General features: G+C 38.1%; 1 protein-coding gene across 16 annotated transcripts in view; it reads right to left on the bottom strand.

Annotated features, from left to right (window-relative positions):
* Positions 1–2157: 2157 nt before the first annotated feature.
* The window catches only part of RAPGEF2 (Rap guanine nucleotide exchange factor 2), a 233008-nt gene continuing 211693 nt past the window's right edge, over positions 2158–23472 (bottom strand). For 6 of the 16 annotated variants that reach the window (XM_073892436.1, XM_025874389.2, XM_073892437.1 and 3 more), the window contains 14 exons: positions 21317–21474; positions 20414–20654; positions 17885–18268; positions 16782–16993; positions 16566–16689; positions 15930–15953; positions 14648–14871; positions 12992–13198; positions 10624–10776; positions 9733–9855; positions 8250–8475; positions 6914–7473; positions 4609–4914; positions 2158–3781 (listed from right to left, as the gene is read on the bottom strand). In XM_073892436.1, coding sequence (XP_073748537.1) covers positions 3756–3781; positions 4609–4914; positions 6914–7473; positions 8250–8475; positions 9733–9855; positions 10624–10776; positions 12992–13198; positions 14648–14871; positions 15930–15953; positions 16566–16689; positions 16782–16993; positions 17885–18268; positions 20414–20654; positions 21317–21474 — 2968 coding nt within the window. In that variant the 3' untranslated portion in view covers positions 2158–3755. The remainder of the gene's footprint in view (positions 3782–4608; positions 4915–6913; positions 7474–8249; positions 8476–9732; positions 9856–10623; positions 10777–12991; positions 13199–14647; positions 14872–15929; positions 15954–16565; positions 16690–16781; positions 16994–17884; positions 18269–20413; positions 20655–21316; positions 21475–23472) is intronic. The other 10 variants (XM_073892440.1, XM_025874395.2, XM_025874396.2 and 7 more) reach the window with 5 other exon arrangements.

The raw sequence follows: 23472 nt of genomic DNA, 5'->3' as shown, positions 1-23472 counted from the left end.
CCCGTGCTTTTAATATCTCCCCCGATGTTCCTGAATGATGCAAGCTAATGAGCAAAAATTTAAAAAAAAAAAAAAAAAGAGAATTATATCATGGAATCAAGGACTCAGAGAACTTCCTATTTTGCTTTGACAAAAACAGAAGTGCAATAATGCCTTAATACATCAGTACACTGACCTAACAGGTGTCGTTGCTAAATGCATGCTCAGAAGCTTGCATCATTCAGGAACATTGGGGGAGATATTACCAGTGACCTGGAGATAAAATATATTAAAGCATAAGTGAGCATAAACTCTACACTTCCCAACAAATGAAAATGGATTTAAGCTCTGGAGAATCTTTGGAGGGCCTTAACTGGGATGTATGGAAACAGACCTGGGCCTGTGCAGCTTCTTTGATTAGGGACCTAGAGCATCAGATGTTTGCCAACAAAGTACTTTCTACCACATTCCTAAAACTCGGCCAAGTTCTGTTACTAAAATGACATAAACTCTGTCACTACTATCGATTATATCTGATGCACACATACTTCTTGAAGCCCTGAGGCAGAGACAAGTCTTTGGCTACTTGAAGGTAACCTAAAATATCAAAGTGTTAATAATGGGCACCGTGGCTGATTTGTCATTTTCCTATGCTTTTAGCAGAATACAAAAATGTTAGGAAGAGCTTATTAATATCAGATTTTTTTGAACCAGATTTGAGAAAATTGAGCTTTTTGAATGACAAATTTAAATAGAGCATTGCATTAAATAAAGGATAGGTTTTTGTTTTGGTAAGAGTGCTCCTAAGTAATGGATTTCATGGGGAAAAGATGGAGGTGGACACATAATACACGTACACACCATCCCTTCATTTTATAGCCGGTATGGTTGAAGCTATTGGTTTTAATTCTCCAGTTGTTTTCACGGACAGAGTTTCAAAACTTACTCACCAAGATAGCTAGCACAAATGCCTCAGGAAGATTTTTAGTTTTGGCCAGTGGCCACGTTAGTATCGGGACTAAGCCTCTGACTCCTTTTTGGACGTTCTCACATTTTGCGCACGTGCTCCCGTATGCCTCCGCTGCAACCTCTGCTGCTTCCCGGTGAGTGGTGGGTACTGCTTGTATTTATGCTTTCTGCGGGGTAAGAAACGAGTCCTTGGTTTCAAAATGTGCTTAAATAGCTTACTGCTGCTTACCTGATTTTTACTTTTTTAAGTATAATGCCCTTCTGATAGGCTGGAACATGATTCAACTTACCCAACAATAGAACTCTTCTTAGACATAACCATTTTTATGTACTCATTAGAAGTCTCAAATCATTAGCTAAATTGTACCTTTAACCTAGTGGTCATGATCTTGAAGGACAGTTTAAGTTCTCCAAGGTCCTGTTTCTCAGTATGTATACTGGGAATTAAAACATTATGTCCCACAGAGATTTTTATTGGAAAAGGGTTGAGAAGAGACAAATGCTCTGTAACTATACAGTGATCATCGTCATTATTTTTCACTGAATCTCAAGAAACACTGAATTCTGAACATGGCTGGGTTTGTGACATTAATTTCTCTCAATCAACAGACAGCTACCTAAAAGAATAGGCCATTGGTCAGTTTTTACGCTAAATAGACTATAAATCTCCTTGGCCTCCTGAGGACTTGCTCCTGCAGTGAGACCCAAGAGCCTTATTACACTTCAATAATAAAAAGCATGCACGATTCATTAAGGATATAGACAAAAGGCTTTATGTTATATTTATTTATTTTCCAGCTTGTACAAACTGGATGTAGAAGCATAAACATAGTACATTTCTACCATCTTCAACAAAAATATAACCAATATGTACAATTATTGTATTAAAAATACAAAAGGGATACAGACTCCACCAATGTCTTTCTAAAAGACATACAGGTACAAGTAGTATCAAAAGTATGAGGAAATCACCAGTTAATTGTACATTCTGCACTTGACATCACAGAGCGAACTGAGATTAGCAGTCCTATGTTCTACAATTACTTAATGCTTAGATAACATTTGTGCAACTTGTGGTAGAGCTAGATTTCTGTCTATCTGCACATGAGGTCCATAGCCTATATAAGAAAACTGGCAAAGAATGCATATTACATGTAAAACTACAAATGCATAATTGACAATGTAATATATAAGCAAGTAGACAAATGCCATGATACAGAAGAGATTTATTAAATAAAGCACTGACATCGTTTGATACAGTGAAAAAACACTGCAATTTGACTTTTAAAATTTGAAGCTATTTACGTTTATCTACTGATCAATATGATCAGCTGAATTTAATGGAAAAAAAATCCAAGACCAGCAGTTCCTCACATTTGAGTACTACTCGGATTGGCAGCCTTCACTTTTCCGGAGTCTGTGCAAAAACAACACAAAAATAGAGTGGAGGGGTCATTTCGGTCATTATCGGGTTCATAGCAGCTGTGAGCAGATGGTTGCTACACGGAGGCCTTCTCTATCTGTAGCGTCCATAAAGCCACTTACAGGTTAGTCTTGGGTGACTAACCCACCTTGCAAAGGCTGGCGTATCTTAGCGGGCTTTCGATCTTTTGTTCTTTTATCACGTTAAAGGCTTGCTTCTTCCCTCATGCCAGTTCAACAAAGGGAGGCTGTCTTGACCGAGCAGTACTAACAGCGGGCTTTTGCTCCAATACCCGAGCTGCTTTCACTGCAGGGCTATCCAGTTACGAACGTTTCTCTTAAAAAAACGACCACCAACAACAAAATCCCTAAAACTAATTTAACAAAAAATCAAAGAAACATAACTTAAAAAAAGTGGGGTTTGCCATCCATCTCAAGGGAGCAGGACCCGCCCTCCAATGACACCGCCCTGCACTCCGTAAGGCTCAGACACAGGACACAAGAGTCCCATTTCCCTCCCCTGGCCATGTGCAAACAGTTTTACAGAAGAACCCCACCCACTGGGGAAGGAGTGGATGAGGTGTCTTGGTATCTACGTAATTGGCTAACCTCTTCTACTTCCAGGATAGGGCACTTCACGGGTGAGGCCAGAGGGACCCGGGAAGACAGGGTCGCAAGCCAGGTCTTCCCTCTCCTTGCTGTGACCACACCCTGTCCGGCATATTTGGTTTTTAGAAACCCAGGCTGGCAACCCGACTTAAAGGTTCAAAATAATACTGTAATCATTAAATGGATATAACATTTACTCTCTGAGCACAATCTTTCAATTCATTTCTTAAAAAAAAAAAAAAAAAAGACATTGTAAACAAGTGGACAAAGCACTGTACTCGAAGGATTTCATTGTTTTTCTTTGTCTTCCTTGATGGGTTAAAGGCCCCAAGTAGTTCAATGGCTAGCTTTTCTCATTATCCCAATGAGACCAAGTGCTAGGACTGGATTGAAATCTAAAAGGAAGATTTAAAAAAAATCCTTCCAGGCATCGAGAAGTGCAGCCAGAGTGAATCATCTTGTTGTGATGATCTTGGAATTGGGAATGATACTGTGTGATGTGGCAGGCAGCAACAGTGGGAACTCGAAGATTGCTGCACTGTGCATTTCAAGCAACAAAGTCTGGAAAGTGCCAGGGCAATTTCTTCACAGTATTTCACATGCAAAGGGGAAAGGAAGAAGGGGAAAAGAAGCCCCATGCTGCTTTTAAGGCAGGGAAGGAGGCAAGCTGGTCCACCGGCCTCAGAATGTGAGTTCCAAGGCTCCGCTGCTAGGGACGTCTTCTTGTGCTCTCCTTTTAAAGGTGGCTGACTCTGGATCCAGAAAAAGCCTGTGCCTCAAACAGCAGATACTTGTTCATCTTCTGCAAACATAACCAGGAAAGAGAGAAAGAAACACCAGTGAGCAAGCGAGTCGCTTCTTGGGCTAGAGAGAACACATTCGCTGATGGGTTAAATAAAAATACCATAGCTGTTTCTTTAGTATAACTCATCTAAGTAATGATTAATAATAGAGTTTTTAAAAAAATACATAGGATTCATATCTTTAAATATATATACACAATATAAAATAGAAACATTATTGATTGAAAAGTTAATAAATCCATTGAAAATTATAAATCATAGCAGCACGTGACTTTAAATAATATATACTCACACAAAGTCTAGAAGGATATATAAAATGTAACTAATGGTCAGCTGCAAGCGGCAGGATGAGAATTTTCCTTTTTTGTCTTTTGCTTTTTTCCAGAATGATTATTTACGTAACAAGTTAAACTTGAAAAAATAAGGGGAGGGGATGATCTCTGTCATCCTCATTCCAGCATGACCAGGTAGATTTACAGAAAGAAGGCAAAAAAGTTATAGAGAAGTCTATTTCTTTATCAGACTTCCATCTGAACTCATTAAAAGCCCAAATGCAACACTTCCACAGAAAACGTTGACAATTAGTAGAGAAATCTAGTCGTGTACACACTTAATGACAAGTGCTCCCCTCTGCAACTTTGGTATTTCTTAAGCCATTTAGAAACAAATAAAAAAACCTCAAACATTCGAAAGCTTTAACTCTAAATTTGGACCTCTGAATATAAACTCTTCTTTGTGTATTAAAAAAACCAATGCCCTGGAAAGCTTACAGTCGGCAGCATAAGTGACCACAGCTAACGTTAGGGTTCTAAGAATGGATATGTACCATCCTCCTCGGTGGAAAACCCTGGAGACTGATACGGGGCAAGGCGTGGGTCACACTCGTTGGGCTTATGCCACTGCGGTTTGCTCACAGGCCTGCCACTGGCCGGATGCCCATGCGCCTGCTGTACCGGCGAAGGCCCAGCCGTGTCCGTGGGTCGGGCGACCATCCGAGATCTCTGAAGTGCCACGTTGTAGTCTGGAGGTTTCCTGGCTGGGTGGGAATGCCCTTCTGGAAAGTCAGTGATGGGGATTCCAATGTAGCCGGGAGGGGTGGGTGGGGGCTCTCGATACCTGCCCTCCTTCCGCGCTGTAGTAAAGACAGGGTACCGGCCATGAAACGTTTTGTGGAAGAATATTTCATGCCCCCAAATGTTTATGGTAAATTATACAAGTAATTATTGAGACAGCAAAAACCGTGTAACCACAGGTGTGATTTTGTGTGGTATGAGATAGCTGTGAGGGATATATGGTAGGCGAGGGAATGGGTGTTAACTGGACCAAATATCCACAATGGTTATCTCTCCGTGGTGAAATAATCAGTGAGAGAAGCAACTAAGCAATCTGTTATCTTTAAACAGACTCCTTCAAGGGCGCCTGGGTGGCTCAGTTGGTTAAGCGACTGCCTTCAGCTCAGGTCATGATCCTGGAGTCCCGGGATCGAGTCCCACATCGGGCTCCCTGCTCAGCAGGGAGTCTGCTTCTCCCTCTGACCCAAACCCCTCTCATGTGCTCTCTCTCTCTCTCAAATAAATAAAATCTTTAAAAAAAAAAAAATAAATAAACAGACTCCTTCAAACCTAGTACTTAACTATAAAAGAGTCATAAGCACCCTTGGGTTTACTGCAAAGATTAAGCAAAGAGAAAATAGAAAAGGTACCCAGTAGTATGCGTGGAACATGTTAGTAGTGCCAGGTGAACATTTCCTTCCTTCTGTCCTGGCCCCAAGGTCAAGGTAGGCTAGTCCATCTTTGCCAGGCACCTACCCAGCATTACCTTTGTCAGGCAGAAAAATCAACCTTAGGTTACTTTCAGGTCTTGGACCTCACTTTGGAAAATAGAGAATTAAATTTGGAAAAGTAGTACCCAAAAAGATGCAAATTTAAAAACCCTAAACTATACAGTTATTTCTCTTAAAATCCTTTTATTAATGTTCATGACCTAGAATATGAGCTCTGTAAAGGCAAGTAAAACTAAAGTTTTATTTTCTTGAACCTCACAGACTCAATTTTTAGGAATGAACATCATTCTTTTCTTTGCATTAACAATTCTGAGTACTAGTTTGTTTAAAAAAAAAATGCTTGAAAAATCACAACCCAAGAAGAGGTATTAACTGTTATCTATCCATGACTGTTTATATGGCAAAATAACTATAATTTCTTGACTAATAAAAGTGATGTCTGTAATGATGATACTCTAGAGTTTCTTGCTCCGTATTCCGTAACGTAGTCCTGCGCCTCGATTACGTAGATGTTGAATATGCCACAGAAAATACAAGCTGATAGGACTGGGGGAGCACGGAAGACTTCACAACAGCAAGGGCTGTGGCAAAGCAGCAGCGTGTCTCAGGTACGTACGAATTCCTAGCCAGGCACTGTTCCAAGTGCTTTCCCTAGATTTCCCTTAATCCCCACCTCAACTGTATTAGTAGAAATTATTCAGCTCATTTTACAGAGGCATAAACAGGCCAAGTTTGGTACCTTGCCCAATGTCACAAAGCTAGTAGAGTGGCCAACAGGGATTCAAACCCCAATCTGCCAGATCCCTAGGCCTGTGCTCTTCTGCATCATGCTCTCTCTCTGTACCATCTCCCTTGTTCTACAGGGAGCAGAGAGGATTTGGTTAGCGCCCAATTTGTCTGCATAACCGAAGTCAGTGGAAGATTTATACATGCAAAGTGCAAAGTTCTAAATACAATCAAGGGAACAAAACAGAATAATAGAACATTTAAAACAAAACAGAATAATAGAACATTTAAAACAGTTTCAATTAAAGAATATTCTTCCTTTAGAAAGAATGGGCAGCCTTCCTCATAATTTTAGCTTAACGGGCAAGTGAACATCCATAATGATAATCTGCTGATCTTGACTGCCAGAATTTACTGAATGTTTAGAATGTTGGAATATTCTGTATGTACCTGACCACGGAACCTGAGCTCTTAACTACTCTTCATTTCAAAATCCTGAACACGCTGCTAATTTGGAAGCCCTATACACCAATGGGTGCGACAAAACGAGGAAAAGAACCATGTACACGTTAATTTTACTTTGGAAACAAGTTAGATCCGACAAAGCTCTCTATCTGCTTACCAATGAGTCCCTTTGCGGTACTCGATGTCACAGCTATGTGGGCCGGCATGGGAACAGGTTTGGTTTCTTCTGTGGTCACAGAGGTCATGCTGTTGCTTTCAGCCTCAATGGAAACGTCTTTCCCACCCCTCCGCTTGATTGTGCCTGTGTCCCCTTCTGAGTCTTCTCCCCAGTATCCTGTGGACGATGCCCAGCTTGCCCGGGATTGGGCTTGTTCAAGACTCTCTCTACTTTGATTTTGCCGGTTGTACTTTGTGCTATGATCGGAAAACATAATTTGGTCCATATGGCTGCTGGAGGCCCATAAACCTGCAGGATCCCCTGAATAATCAAAGTGAGTGTGCCCGAATGGAAGTGTCTCCCAGCTTCTCTGGTGCTGTATGGTCTGTATGTTATCATGTGAGCCGCTGGAGCACGACGTCCAGCTCCCACGGCCGCTGTCGGCAGCATCGAGTGAAGCCCGGTCCCCTTGGTCTTGGGAAAGTTCCTCTGTGCTTGGAGAAGAAATTACTGTAGCTGTAGCATATAAGCCTCGGCTCTCGGACATTGGTGCATAGGACCTAAGCAGTCGAAAGAAATGAAAAGGAAGAAAAAGTGCAAGACTGTTAACTAAGAAACCTAGGATACAAAACCAAAATACCTCTTCTTCCCCCCTCTTCCCTACTCCCCCCCGGGGAAAGGTGGCTTTGTGGCTTTTTTCATCCCAGGAAGAGGATGAAAGCCCCACTGAACAGTATTCTCATAGCCGGTTCTGCTACGTCCAGTTTGCTCACCTTGTCCTTACCAAAAAATAAATCCAGGGGGAAAAGACCAACCACCTGCTTATAATAAAGGAACACTTTCCTTATGAGGTTAAAGGATGGCTCAACATAATCTGATTTCAGGAAGGCAGCTTCTACAAAGGATCTGGGGTACGTCCTAAAGCCACCCTCTCTGCCTTTAGCATAGAATAGCGGTCTTCCCCTTTTTTTTTTAAGATTTTATTTATTTATTTGACAGAGAGAGACACAGCAAGAGAGGGAACACAAGCAGGGGGAGTGGGAGAGGGAGAAGCAGGCTTCCTGCAGAGCAGGGAGCCTGATGCGGGGCTCGATCCCAGGACCATGCGATCATGACCTGAGCCGAAAGCAGATGCCCAACGACTGAGCCACCCAGGCGCCCCAAGAATAACGGCCTTCCAATGAAGAATAAACCTAACTTGACTTGAAAAGCAGTGTGTACAACAAAAATAGCATGGCATTTAGTAATATAGTAGAAATATACATCAGGAGTAAAGGACTCATTTGTAAAGGATGGGAGAAGGAATGTAACAGAACACGGAAGAAAAGCTGCCTACCCTAAGCTGTACTGGTCTGGTTCAATCATAGTCCGCCTTTCCATCCTTCCCACGCCGAGGTTTGCTTCCACAATGCTGACAGAATGCCTCTGGCGCCTGTCATCGTGCAGCGAGGCCGGCACCGAGTCAAAGGAAGAGTTGCTGACGATGCTGGATCGGGAAGAAATTTCACTGTGACCAGAATCTGAGAAATTATCCACAGTACCACTGGGAGCCAAGGTGTAGCCTGTGTGGGAAATACAACCATATTCATTAGACACTGTGGGTTTACAACAAAAAACTGACGTCTACCAAACAGAAGCAAAACCAAAATGTGGATCAAAGACAGCACCACTGAAGTGGGGCGGGGGGGGGGGCGGGGAACGGACCACTTTACATGTGGAGACCAGGTGACCGAGATAAGGTAAGCTTTTACTCAAATGAAATTTAACATGCTTAATGAAAGATTAAGGAGGGAAAAAAAAGAGACCGTGTTATGTGAGCCAGGAAATGTTGCAGAAATCAGGGCACTACTTGACTATTCTTAGCTCTTTTAAGTATAAATTACACTACTATTAGTCTATATAAGAGAAACTGAAGAACTATGATCAAGTTTAAAAGTGTTTTTTTTTTTTCAAACTGCAAAGTCAGTAACCTTCTATGAAGTTTTAAATTTTTTGAACTTTATGGTATAGAGTAATTCAACTGGAAGTATCTATGTTAGAATTTTAAAAGGCGACATATGAGAATAATACCTGAAGAAGACCTCTTTGGTTTTTTGCCATTTGGTTTTTCAATATTAATAATATGTTGGATGAATCACATAAAAGCCAGTTGTTTTGAAGGATATAATGTACAAAATCTCCATTTTTCTCCCTAGACCATCACAATGTCTAAATAGATGTCCCAAAGGACATTTTTTCACCGGAAGGAAAACTCTCCTTTGTTGCTAAAAATAATTTTGAAAGTCACAAAGGAAGAGACACTTGTCTTGATATTTTTAATAAAAAAATTGAAATCTTCTTTCTCAGAACTCATTTTTTTAAACATTACTATAGATCTCATGTTACCTTAAAATACTGATTTTATATGATTATATGGATGCAATGCAAATTTTTCTGTGCCACGTGCCTAATAAAAAAATTAAATCTAGAACACCTAAATGCTGCTAATGTACTCTCGAAATAGTACTTCCCCATCCTTTTAGTAGCTTGTTAATTCCTGATTTATTTTTTAAAGGTTGCACAGGTCTTGATAAGGTTTAAGGTGTTCATCTATGAGAAATCTTTTTATAAACCACACTGGAAGTTGTGACAGACAAGATTTAAAGCCTTTGCTGAACACTCTGCTCAAAAACAAAAACAAAAACAAAAACAAACATCTCGAGAAAAAATCATCACTCAGATGGAGCACTTGACATTTAAAGGAATTCTCCCATTCTCCTTAACTAATAATGAGAAAATTCCTCTCTTTCCCACCCCAGTTTTGGTTCTATTAACCCCACCTATCCCATAGGTCCGTGGTGCATTGTTATTCTTGTTACTGTTCTCACTTCCAAGAGAAGAGGAGGAACTGGTTAAGTCCAGCTGCCCGGGGCCAAAAGATCTCAGCTGATTGCCACTGCCACCTAACAACAGGATGAGAAAAGAATTTAGATGTATCCATTTAACCAGGACAGTAGAGACTGATACCCCACAAAATGCACAGATGTCTGAAATATCTAAAAAGCAAAGCTGAAAACGTATTTGTCATGTCAGTGAAATCAAATAATTTGTTAATCTCTTTGGCCTTCCTCCAGAGAAAACCATCTTGGCCGTTTATGTCTGGCTTCCCCCCATTCACTTACAGGGGAGGAGGAGAGAGCAACTTGGGGGGTTATGCAGCAGAAAGCCACTGTTACTGTAATCTCAGAAAGCATCAATATAAGGGAGACAGTTTGCCTAAAATAAAATTTAATCTCTTTTAAAATAAAACAGTGACAAAAAAAGATAATCAAGACCCGTGTTAATACAATGAAAAAATAAATCAGGAAAATACTAGTTTTTCTTATGTATTTAAAGCCCTCTACTCTGTAATTATTGTTATATAATCATACTTAGTTAGAACAACTTTTGGTATAAAAAGAATTATTTCCATACTTACAATCCATAAAAATCTTAAATGTTTTAAAAGGCCTTATCTAGTTTAACACTACTTACTAGAAATATAGTATTAAAAAATACCAAAATTCTTCCAAATTTATAAACTGAGGGGGGGAAAATCTCTTAGGGATTACGTAGTAGATCATTTCCAATGACTCTAATATCAAAAATGATGTAATATGTAACTCTGGAATTGATTGTAGCTGAAATGTTATAGATCACTATAAGGAAAGCAGTAAGTAATTTAGTTCTACCTTTCCTTGGAGAACTTTGTGGAGAAGTGGGAGGAGAAGAGAGCTGTGAAGATGCATTTGATATAGTATCTTCTGCTTGTTTTTTATGACGCTCCAGACTTCCTTCTTCAGACAAAGAAAGAATTTTCTTTAAAGCTTGTGGAGAGTTTATGCCTGTAAAAGAAAGAAATACGTATTTAAGACGAAAAAGAAATAACATTAATAACTAAAATCTTTTTGTAAGATTTAACATTACCTTCAGTTTCAACGTATTTATATTCTCAACAGTCTTTGTACTCATCATGGTATAAACAGTAAGCTTGCAGAAGGCACACGATACCTGTAATGTGGTTTCTGATTGCTATCTGCTGGAGTGCTAGAAACAGACTGTTTGGGGTATTTTACTTTAGATTCTAAATCTTAAAGTAATCACCACCTTTATTCAACAATGTATTAAACAATGAAGAGAAAAACAAGCACAATTTGAAAATATTAGAATTTAGGATGAAAGTGATACAGCTAGGCATATTTATTATTAGAATTCAAGTTTGAGTATTTTGGTGAACTCAAACAGGTATTTTGGTACTGTTGGATATGTGAGCTCAAGAGAAGTGGGAACGATGGGAGAAAACTAACAAGCCAAGAGCTAAACAAAAGTAGTAAGAAAAGTGAATAAAAGCATTCTAAGGAATTCCATACAGTTAATATTTGATCAAGTAAGTAGATGAAAAAGAAGGCAGAAGGAGACCCGTGAAAGTGCCCTGTGTCACAGAAATCAGGGGAGATGATCTTCAGAGGAGCGATCCCGTGCCAAGTGTGGGATCAAGTAAGGTGAGTGTAGAAGGAAAAGGATTACATATGCCAATATGAGGTGATTTTCCCCCCAAAAAATTATTTTTAGAAATAAGGTACTCATGTTAAAATATTTTACAAAGCCTCTAGTATTCCTATGAGGCACTCTCAATTACCTTATTTTAAACAACAAAGAGATATTTGGAAAGGCATGATAGCCTGACACTACCTTGATCAATGCTAGTTTTAATGTTCTTAAACTTAACAGAATCCATTAAGAAGGAGGCAGTAAAATTTAACAAAGATGTAATCCTTCATTCATTTCACCTCATGTAAGCATTTGATCTTGTTTTAACACAGTTTTTTAAAGCCACTTTTAAAGCAATATTTTATTTACATGTATAGATGCTAATATAACCAAGATGCATGAAAATGTTAGCTACACTAAAACTGTACGAATAAATAGTTTTGATTTGGGAAAAAATTCCAAGGCCAGCATTATACACAGATTCAAAAAGTGCTTTATACTCAAGCACACCTATACGTTTGGCTAATAGGCCTTATTTAGCTAAAAGAAAGACTGATAAACTTCCATATAAGAAATTCAGTGTAAAAGAGGAAATAAAAGTCAGGTTGCAGGGGATTTAGAAGTATATAAATATTAATAAGATAGTGGACAAATAAACATGTAACTCTGTGATAGGGAGAGCAATACAAATATTTCAAAGGCGAAATGTCAAGTAAAGGTATTCTTTTGTCCCTCTTCCCCAAATTCAACAAATGGCATACTTGCTGATCAGGAAGAAAGGGCCAAAGATAGAGTATGAAGGACTACTATAAGACTCTTGCTCACCTCATAAGGACAGGTTGTAATTGGGCAGGAGCTGCATCAGTGACCAAGTACCTATTTTATCTAAGTAAACTCTACTACAGGTTTTTTTTTTTTTTTAATTTCTTCCCTTTTATTAACATTGTTTCCTTTCATATATATATTCCTTTCATATATATATATATATATATATATAAGAACCCATACATTTTATGAAATATAATTTTGTTGTACCATTTACATAAAGGGACTAAACTTGTAGATATATTTAAATGGAAGATGAAGCATGATTTGGCCCCTTAACATTCAGGAATTAACTATATTTCCCCCCTCAAGTTACAAGAATCAGTGATTCAACAAGTAAGAATTCACCTCCAGACAAATCATTTCACTTAAAAATATTCTGCCTAAATTCTAGCAATTCATTGATCATAAGCCAAGCTAGTTTCAATAACGTATATGGACAAAGCAACTTCTGTTCTCGTTAATTAAATTAATAAAAGCAAAATTTTCCCATTTCACACCCCCACCCACCCACTGCCATGACAAATGAGCATGATTAAATGAGAGACTGTAACGTAAACAGTCCCTTCCACCGGCAAAAGTAAAATTTCACTTAGTGAACATTAATGTTTTATTAAGGGGTAACAATCGGAGAGAGACTCAAGTATATTAGATAACAGAGTTATTCAGGATAAGGATTTTTTCCTAATTTGAAAAACATGACACCGAATAGCCTCAAAAGAAGATATGGTTTTAATCACCTACCAAAAGGTGGGAGATCCTTTACGGGTACTTTCTTTCGTGAAGGATAAAGGGACACAGCAGGAACCTGCAGTCCCTGGTTGATTTTGTGTTGGGGCTGTGGCTGCTGGGGCTGGGGCTGGGCTTGTGCTTTCTGTTGCGACCCTGCCCTTGGAGCCACTGGGGAGGTCTCAGATTTGACAGGCTTTTTGTCAGCAGGATTCTTAGGCACTGTTCATTGTTTGGTTTGAAAACAGAACAAGAAATTTCAGAGGTTAGTAACTATATACAAGATAAGTTTAAAACTGCATGAGTATTTTCTACACTTTGGAACACTAAAATGTATCTCTCATCTTTTTTCTTATTTGCCTATATAAAAGACAGAAATGGGGGTGGGAGAGAACTCAGCTACAGAAAGTCATAAAGGCATGACAGGAGAAGATATTTACTTTACGAAACTAGCTCTCAAATGATAATTATACTATTAAATACTACCACATTAAAATAAAAATAGAAAAATACGGGGAGTCCAATATGTTATGTGTATGTATATAAAAAGCACAAATAAATGGTAAAAGCTACAACAGGAAAATTGTTAGGAATTACTTTTCAAAATGGAGTCCAAAGTTCCTTGACATACATGAGCTTAGTTTTTATTTAATAAATGGTATGAACTGTAATCTTGTTACTGTCAAATTCTCTCTCCTATGGGTAGAATGATCTATGTCCGCCAATAGCAACCAATACTGCTTGACTGTTATACTGAGTGTACAATTCCATGGCATATAGAAAGTAAACCAATTTAGTAGGGCAATGAAATTCTGCATGTATATAAATATTTGAAACAACTCAGTGACATAAATATACTTCCTCCATTTTACATATAAAGAAGCTGAGGATTAGGCAGCTCAAATAACTTTCCTAAGGTGACACTGCTATTTTGAGGAACAAACAGAATTTGAACTCAAAGCCAATCTGACTCCAGAGAACAAACTCTTCATCATGACACACAGTGTTTCCACAGCGTCCTGGGAAAATCTAATAATTTGAATCTTCTCAAATTATCTAACATTTAAAGTCTTTATAAAAGGTATCTTCAAACCTGCCCATGAAAGACCCAAAAGTGTCCTATGCGGAAAATGCCTCTATCTCACACAAATGCAGATGCAAGTAAACAGAAAACTGTCCCTACTTCTAGCCTGGCCAGATTTTTAAAGGCTGGGAAGCTACACGTTAGGCTGAGTCGTGGCTCACCGTGTAGCAGAATTACTGCTTTGTGTAGTAGGTGAACTTACTGCTGGCCGCTGTCCAGGCTGAGGGTCTGAAAGGCAGCCAGCATGCCTAGGTACAGGCCCCTCTGACAAGGTAGGCCCCTCACCCCTCTCAGGTGGTCCATCAATCTGGAAGTATCTTTGTGAGAAAAAGGGATGCAGCCAAAAACTGCAGGCACCGTTAAGTCAGTCTCTGATATCATCCTCCCAACACTAACCTAGTCGGACACAAGATCTAGCCTAGGACAGAATGCTACCAGCAGTAGCATTCAAGGCAAAGGCTGGCGTGTCCCCGGGATGCTAATTACCCCTTTGCGCTGAAGCCCCATTTGTCCCGGCCCGTACCACTGCACAGGAAACCAATCTGCATTCCAGTCAGATTCTGCAGCCACTTCAGGGAAAAACTCACATGTGTTGGTTGCCGGCTCACACTGCAGTGATAATGTCTGAAGACTCTCCTCATCCATTTCTAGCTCCAAATTGGACAGGTACTGCTTCACTTTTCGAGCCATTTGGGCATCTTCATAAAGCTTTTTGGCATTGAGAAAGGAACTACGACGTACCCGCTTTTTATGACCACCTGTCTGAGCAACGTCTAGCACTGTTGCATTTGTACTACCCTGGCTGAGAGACCTGGAAGATGAAAAGGCAGATATGCATCTCACTCTAGCACGGGGTTATGGCAGCGACTTGAAACATGCCAAGACTTACAATAAGTATTTTATGTTCAAAAGATCACATGCCTCATTCTGGTAAGTAAACTGCTCCAGAGAAATATAGACTAATACAGATTAAAATGTTTTTTCAGTTAAAAAATCATACACACACACACAAACATATATATGTTTGGCACCTGGTTCTAGTCCAATTAAGAAATTCTGCTTTTCTCATCTACAGAGCATTCAAGGCAGTTCTTCCATAAAAGCCAGCAAATAATAATGATTTTATATACATAAGCTCATGCAATACACAGTCAAAATCATTGAGATTTACATTAAATTTACCTCTCTTTTAAAGAGAATGTCTTTTTTTTTAAAGAGGATGTCTTACATAAATTTAAATAAAGTTAGCTTTTACACTGTTCACAATCATTTCCTTATTCCTTGAGTTAAATGTAATGAGTTTTTAACGTAACATGGGTCAATTTGTTAATAAAATGATCATGCAAATGTAAACATATATATATATATAGAAACTAGTACATGAATTGTTAAGAATTACATTTAAAAAGTACTGGTTTATAGAATGAAAATAGTAGTTAGTTGAGCTATAAAAAATTTAGTTTTAACACGTAGGGGCACTTTTTATATTATACATATTTACTTAAATATCTGTGCAATATTATATAAATTGCACAGTTTTTCCTTTTAATGTTCTTCCTCCCCTAAACCCACATTAGGCTTTCTCCATTTCAAAGCACACAAATTAAAATCTTTTTGAAAGTTAGGAAGTATGCCTGGCCTACAGTTCCCCAGAACCATCATCCATCATTTCACGGTTGTCATGGATCATGACCTCAAAAGCAAAAGCCCCAACAGATTAAACTTGAAGTCAGTTTGCCAGCTGAAATTCTGCTAGAGCAAGAGGGTTAAGAAAAAAATGCAAAGCATCAGAAAATACAGCAGGTAAGAAAACAATGCAATGAGCAGAATAAGAATCGTGTGTGGGTTTGCAAGGTCTCCACCACTTACCCCAAACTCCTCCACTTCTTCTTCCTGTAAGTGAGAGCCATGGAGATTGAAGCATGGGTGTAGAAAGAGAGACAGAAAGATCACAAGCTCAGAAAGAAGGGACTAGACTTCTGGGTAAGCAGTACTAGAAGCTCACAAACATTAAACTGCATAATCACCTCACACACACAGCTTTACTGGCAGTAATTCTCTAGCTCAAAAGACAGATATTTAAAATTTTTGTTCTAAAAACTCCTCACCTTCACTGGATTAATCACTTTTGACTCCACGGACAACTAAATCCATTGTATAGCTACTGAGACAATATTGTTTGGGTTCTCTACATGTTTCGGTTCATCCTACCAATTACTAGTTTTAGCTCCACAAATTGGTGTTCTGACAAATAAGGCATAGTTCTGTCTCGTGTCAAGTGAAAAATTTCTACGGGACAAGCTGTTTTTACTAATAGTCAAAAGTGTACCTGATGCAGAATAAGACATTTGTTTAAAATTGGAGCTCAAGGGGGATTCTCGGCATGACCTTATATAATTTCTACCATGCTACAAATATAAATATTCAAAAATTTCTCCTTTATTAGGAAGCTCTAAGCCCAAACTTCTCTAATCCCACATGTGCTACTGAACTTGACACACTCACCGAGTCCTGAACATGAGGGCAGGGTCCATGTTAACTGAAGCCATGCGACCAACATGACGAATTTCTTTTGCAATCATCCTTAGCTTCTCAAAATTGACTAGCCCATCGACTTTTGAGTCATTTCCTATAATTGGCAAAGAAGAAAAAGGGGATCACGTTGCATTCATTTATTCTGTGCTTCCACAAGTGAAGACAGAAAATCTACTTTATATTTACCTTCATGAAGGAATGTGAGATCCTTCTTGATAACTGGGAATAGGGGGATTATGGGAGGCTGTAGGTTTTGACTGTTGAGGACATTGCGATATTTTGCCATGTTTCTGGAGGGATCAAACAGGTCTTGGAGATCTTGAAACAGCTTCTCATATTTATTGGGAAGTTTTTCCCAGGTGGTTCGTAGTCTTGCCACTGGTGCCAAGTTTAGGCCACTGAAAGGAAAAAAAGAAAAGTAACATAAAACCAAATTACTCATTAACGATGGTAAAACAGCATACTGTTTATTAATATATAACTGTGTTTATGCTGTATTTACATAGCAACTTACAGGATTCATAAGAAACTATTAATAATTCTGGGTAATGAGAATTGAAGATAGAAGCAGGGTCAGGGCCAAGGGTTATTACTCTTCTTCCCTTTATAGCTTTCTAGTCTGTTTTTTACGAACAAAAAACTAGAATGTGAAGTATCACAAGGGTAGCATTTTGTTTTGCAGCTTTGTCTCCATACATAGAGAAGCACTTGGCACATAGCGGGCATTTGATAAAACGGACTAGCCAGCTATCCTGTAATAATAAAATGAAAGTCATAATAGAAATGAGAGTACACTCAAACTCCTAGTGAGAGAAAATGACTAATATCACCATGAGTATCAATATTGCTAATTGTTTCAGTTTATATTTTCTTCCAGCCTCAATATAAGCACTTTTAAAAGGGGAAAAAAATGAACATTTACTGGGCACCTGCTTTGTGCTAGCTGATAGAACTCTACATAATACCATTTAATCTACCCAATCACTCTCTGGGACATCATTATTTTACAGAGAAATAAACTGATGTTCAGAGAAATTCAAATAATTTGCCCATTTTTTTAGTTCTCAGAACTAAAAAAAAAAAAATTAGTGAATATAGCTTTTCTGGGCTCTATGTGTAGCTTACAGGAGATTTTAAATTAAGAATGATTGGATTCAGAGAAAAAGAATCATTCCATAGGATTCAATTAAAAACTGCTACCCTTACACAAATTATATGGTGTTCCTAGGTTGATATATATTTTTGATCTACAAACTGAATTGAATCTTAGGACAAGTATGCTCTCTCACCTGATGATTGCAAACATTGAGTTAAAATTCTTGCATTCCCTGCAGTGAAGTGCTATCTTGATGAAATGCTTAATGATCTTCATCCTCTTTAGCTGGTTTGTCTCTCTCAGAATTTCAGATGCTACCCAAAATGTTTCTTGGTTAATTACTTCTTCAAATTTCTTCAGGTTGGCACAGCTGGTTTTGGATTTGAGTTTAAATAAATCATCTATATATTCGGTTGGTTCAATGTTACGGAAAAGTTCAAAATTTCGCATGGACAGTTGTGTAGCAACTTCAACAGTACTGAGCTGCAGGAGGGAAATTTGACTCTCCCTCAACAGCTCCTGAGCATCTTCATCTGAACAAAGAGTTTCTGTCTCCATGTTGTTTTTCAAGTAATACCTATGAAAAACACAGAATTCAAAGCCTAAGCAGTAGTCTCATGACATTACTTGAAAGAATAATGCTGCTTTGTAGACAATATTTACAAGAACGCTCAGTTGAAGGATGGAAGAATTCTTCTCTATAAGGGCAGAGAGTGCAACTGCTGCCTGAGTCACCAGCTCCCAGAATCACCTAACCAGAAGCCACTGATGGAAGCTAACGAATCACACGTCATTTCATTTGTACCAGTTGTAGTGCATTTTTCTCCTGCCCTTCCCTGCTTTCTAGATTATTTTATCTGTTTTTGCTAAAAGTGACAGAAAAGAGCTAAATTTGAAATTTCAGTTTAAATAAGAAAATAGGCTCTAAGGAAGGCAGCAGGAGAGATCAGACACAGGTCATCACCCTATTTTCACAGAGAGAACCTGTGACTATTGATGGGTCCAAACTGGATTAATCCAAATTTACCTATTTATTCAAAAACCAAAGAAACCTATAAGCTATTCCCCTCTGTTTGATACTATGAGTACAACAATCCTAATACAGATTTTTAACTTTTAAACACCTGATTTTCACAAAAACCCTACAAGTGAGGCAAGTATTATTCTTATCAGATGAGGAAGCAGAGGCTCCCAAATATTAATGAGTAGTTAATATCAGTGACAGAGATGAGAACTCATTAATACTCCTTTCTCTTTGTAAACAACTTGTTGAAAATAGAATCCAGATGTTTGCCCTGTGGTTTTCTTTTTTTTGCGCGGGGGGGGTGTGTAGACAAATGCTTTTCCTAGGCCAAAGTCCATAAAGACAGAAACAGAATGGGACAGTGGGAGTCCTGATAAACTGACCTGTTGTATATTTCACCAAAGCAACCAGGACAGGAAACACATACCTTGAGGCCTTCACATTCACAGATTTAATGTTCCCAGTTTTCATTACTCATGAAGCCCATGACATGTATTCATCTATAATTTTTTTGAATGTGAATCATGAATCTGCACCTCAGTGGAGATCTGTAGTACTCCATCATGGTTACAGATATATCAATGTACATTCAAATGACCATGAGAAAAACTGATCTCCTAAAACAACACTAACTGCTAGTGTCAGGGTTGGAAATAAAGGAGGAGTGAAGGAGAGTATGAAAGTTATAGTTGATAGCAAGAAAAACGAAGTTTTGAATGAATTAAATCAGGTTTAGATATAGATAATGGAAAAGTCAAGTACAATAAAACACTCCATCTGGCAAGAAAGAAAGAAAAAAATGTGATTTATGGAACTACTTAATATTCCATCAGTGCAGAATCTGGTCATTAAATGAGAGCCAAAACTTAATCACTTTTTCAACTTTCGCTAATTTGTGGCTTGAGGATACAAATGATATATATCAAGGGAAGTAACGTTCAGGGGACTCACAAAATCAGGCACAATGTTTTCCTGCCAGTAATACGTGAGATAAGCAGTTATTCAGTAGGAGACCAAGCTCCGAAGCAACTACAAGTTTAGTTCTAGAGCGAGGTACTTTTCATAGTGTAATGCACAATGACAGGCAGCATTGGCCAACCACATTGTCCTAGATAATTGTCATCTAAATAAATGAAGCTCCTAGAAAAGTTAGGCAGGCAGGAGCAACTGACACTAGAATAGTCTTTAAAAATGTGTCTGTGAATGTACACATCCAAGAAGAGAGCCTGTCCTCAAGGGCGAGTCTAAGAAGTGACTGCCGGTGCCCTTACAGGCCTTAACAACATTCAGATCACACTGCCCTGCTTTGGAAAAGGTTCTTAAGAGATCCCCGTGAGGGTCAACAATCCATGGGGTACATTTACTTTGATATAGCAATTCTTAAGAGAATGGGAAGATACTAGTTTGCACAGGGTACTTAATTCATTTATTTTTATTTTTTCCTTTAAATTTTTTATTGTTATGTTAATCACCATACATCATTAGTTTTTGATGTAGTGTTCCATGATTCATTGTTTGTGTATAACACACAGTGCTCCACGCAGAACATGCCCTCTTTAATACCCATCACCAAGCTAACCCATCCCTCCCAACCCCCTTAATTCATTTTTAAAAACCCTTTGAAAGTGTTCATCTCTTAGACTTCGGTGTGGGTTTGAAGAGGGGTTAAAGAAATCCAACAGAATAGATATCGTATACCTTCCACTCAGTTGTATTCTATCAGCAAGTTTGGAAAGCTGATCTGGAAGTCGTCTTTGTTTGATGACACCCTCAGGTGTGACAGAGACCTCACACAGCGAATATTGATCCGGAGTGGCAGTCACAGCAAACTCCCTGATGGCCTGAATGACGACTTCCTTTGCTGTGGTGTCCTTACTGATCATGATGTATCGACTTTGCTGGTCAGCCTTAAAAACCCTTAACACTTGATCTGGCAAGTCTGGGGGGAAAGAAAGGCCATATGTAAGTAGAAAGGATTTTAGTATATGGTAAGACAATTAAGTGAAGTAATCTGAAAAACCCCCTGAGAAAAGACAATGCTGAGCGAATTTCATCTCTCCCTTATAATCTTTCTTCAAATATTTGAACAGTCAACATATTGATTTGCTGCATGAACACATTTTTCCCTGTAGATAACCGAACGCCTGATCCACAGACAAATGCAAACATATCAGTACACAACCGCATCACTTAAGATTGTTAGGTCGTTAACACATCCAAAAAAAAAAAAAAAGATTGTCAGGTTGGTAGCAAAAAAATGAAAAATTTAAATCTAAAATTCTTCTTCATTATACTGAAAATCCCATTTAGCTAACCTAAAATATTCCTTTTACACTATTTAATATGACCTAGTAATAATCTGCATGGTATGTGTTATCTTCATTTTACGAAAGAGAAAACAAGTTCAGAGAGATTGATTTGCCTATGAAATTAGTCTGAACAATAAAAAAGAACTGATTCCAGTTGTTTGAAATTTAAGGTTCATTCTAACTTTCAGCATTTGACATAATCCATGCCAAACCAAGAGCATAGAGCATCACCATTACGTTAGAAGCAAACAGATTACTATAAGAAAACAAAAGCGGCATGGGCAGGGCTCACCGGGAGTAGTACTGAAGTCTAAAATGCGATGATGTGACTGTAACAAGTCGGGATTGCTGGATGACAAGGTTCCACTGACGGGCAGCGCAGTTGGGATGTGCTTTGTCTGCCTTAATCCCACTATGCTGTCGTCTTGAGACTGACCAATCCCAATATCACTGAAAAAAGAGGAAAAATTAGAAAATCAATGATCCACAAGTAAAAAGGCTATAACTCATCAATATGTAATAGACGGAAACCATAAATAAACTGTATTTCCTAAGACTTGCAGTTAATTTAAAAGTACCATTAATAAATTTGGTTGAAAACAGCAATAGCAAGTACTGCTTAAGTGTATCTAACTCAACTCATCTTGCTGTTTCTTAAGCATATTTTACTCCAAAATTTATGTCTTTTTCACTAGACAGAGCATAACAAATAATAGTAGTTTATCAGTATATTCAAGAGAAGATAAGCTCTATTTACTCCTGGAAATAGATTTAAGAGAAACCACATCGAAAAGAGTGCATTTAGTCTCATTCAATTGATGATTTATGCATCAGAATGATAAATTATTTTATAATCTGATCTTTAAAAACTGAAAAAAAAAAAAAACCAGAGTAAAATGAACAGAGGGAAAAAAAAAATCAAAACTGTCCTAATTTCATTCTCCAATGTTTCAGAGAAATAAATGAAATCTCTATGGAGTCAAATGTAAAGAAACCCTGACACAGACACTGTTTCTTAATTATACAAAGCATAAAAAAGCAGTGATGCACGGTGATATTTCTTAGCATCAAAGAAGAGGCGATGGAAATCCAATGACTCACTTTTAATTCTCTACTCAAAATTTCTAGTTAGACATTTAAGTTCCCAGAGAAATACTGCTTATTATTGATAGTTACAAAATCAGTTCCATTTGTAAAGAGTCTGTTACTGTGGACAATTCTTAAAAAGTGATTTAATAACATATATACATTTCCAGAATTGAAGAGTCAACTGTTTCCAAAACAAAACATTAAAATTAAAATAATAAGCATGGACACACACAAAATAACTAGATCATAAGCAAATGCTTATAGTTCTAACTAATTTCTAGAAATACCTTAAAATGAGGAGAAAGAAAACTGTACTACGTTTGGGTGTCCGAGATGTCATAAATAAAGATAACATTTAGCATCAATCAGGTTTTCAGACATTAGAGCTTGATCACAGTACCTACCATCTTTAATGGTTGTGATAAAAAAAAAAAATCTAGCTGCATTCTTTATTTTGAGGGGGGAAAGAATGGAAATTCTAAAGTTAAATAAGCAAGGATAAGATTTTTCTTTTAAAGTCAACATAAAACTTAAAGATATTAGTGTAAATTCTTCCAAATTCATAGGTAAGTGAATGACAAAATTCAATTCAATTTAAGCATATATAGGCACGCATATAAAGAGATATATTAATGTCCTGTGAAACATTAAAACCTTCACATTAGTAAAATTTCATTTTTCATCCATATAAGCCATCTTTTCTGCCAAAAATCTCAGAAATAATCCATGACATGAGACTACTACTATGGACTCAGGCCAAAGATACAGCCAACTGGACTACCACTGCCACAAATGGCTAAAAGTACTAGGGTTACCTTCTTAAGAAATGTTTCTCAGCAACATTTTAACACCTAAAATGAAGACCTAACTCTTGCCTCTCTCTCTCTTATCCACAGACGTGAGGTTACCCTTGGATTGAAACTACTTTATATTCAAGATTTAATTCAGAAATGTCCCTCTCTGAGCACATTCTCTTATTTTTCGATCTCTCCCACTCTCTCACTGTTACTAAAACTGTTTTTTGGCCTTTGTTTGATTCTGTAGTTTGTTGACTTATTCCCTCTTTTCTCAGGATTCATCAGTCTTTCTCTACTTACCTTACAACCAGATCTGAGTCCTATAATCCTCTGGCCTCATCCTTCTCTTCCCCCACCGTTCATGTGACGCCACCATGCCTATCCTTGCCAATTCGCCATCATCGGGCATCTTACCTGCTGTAATACTGACAGTGTTTGGTGGGGGAAGGAACCACAGTATACCTAGAAGATCTGTCTGACTAGTTTAGTGGCTTTATTTAAAAAAAAAAAACAAAACTTTCTGAACACATGCTGATTTCTAGGAGAGCAAAGTTTAAATAAT

The sequence above is a fragment of the Callorhinus ursinus genome, unplaced genomic scaffold (genome assembly GCF_003265705.2).
Source record: "Callorhinus ursinus isolate GAN/ISIS: 27379988/994484 unplaced genomic scaffold, GSC_fseal_2.0 scaffold4, whole genome shotgun sequence".
NCBI classification, from domain to species: domain Eukaryota; kingdom Metazoa; phylum Chordata; class Mammalia; order Carnivora; family Otariidae; genus Callorhinus; species Callorhinus ursinus.
This window is presented reverse-complemented; position numbering and strand designations above follow the sequence as displayed.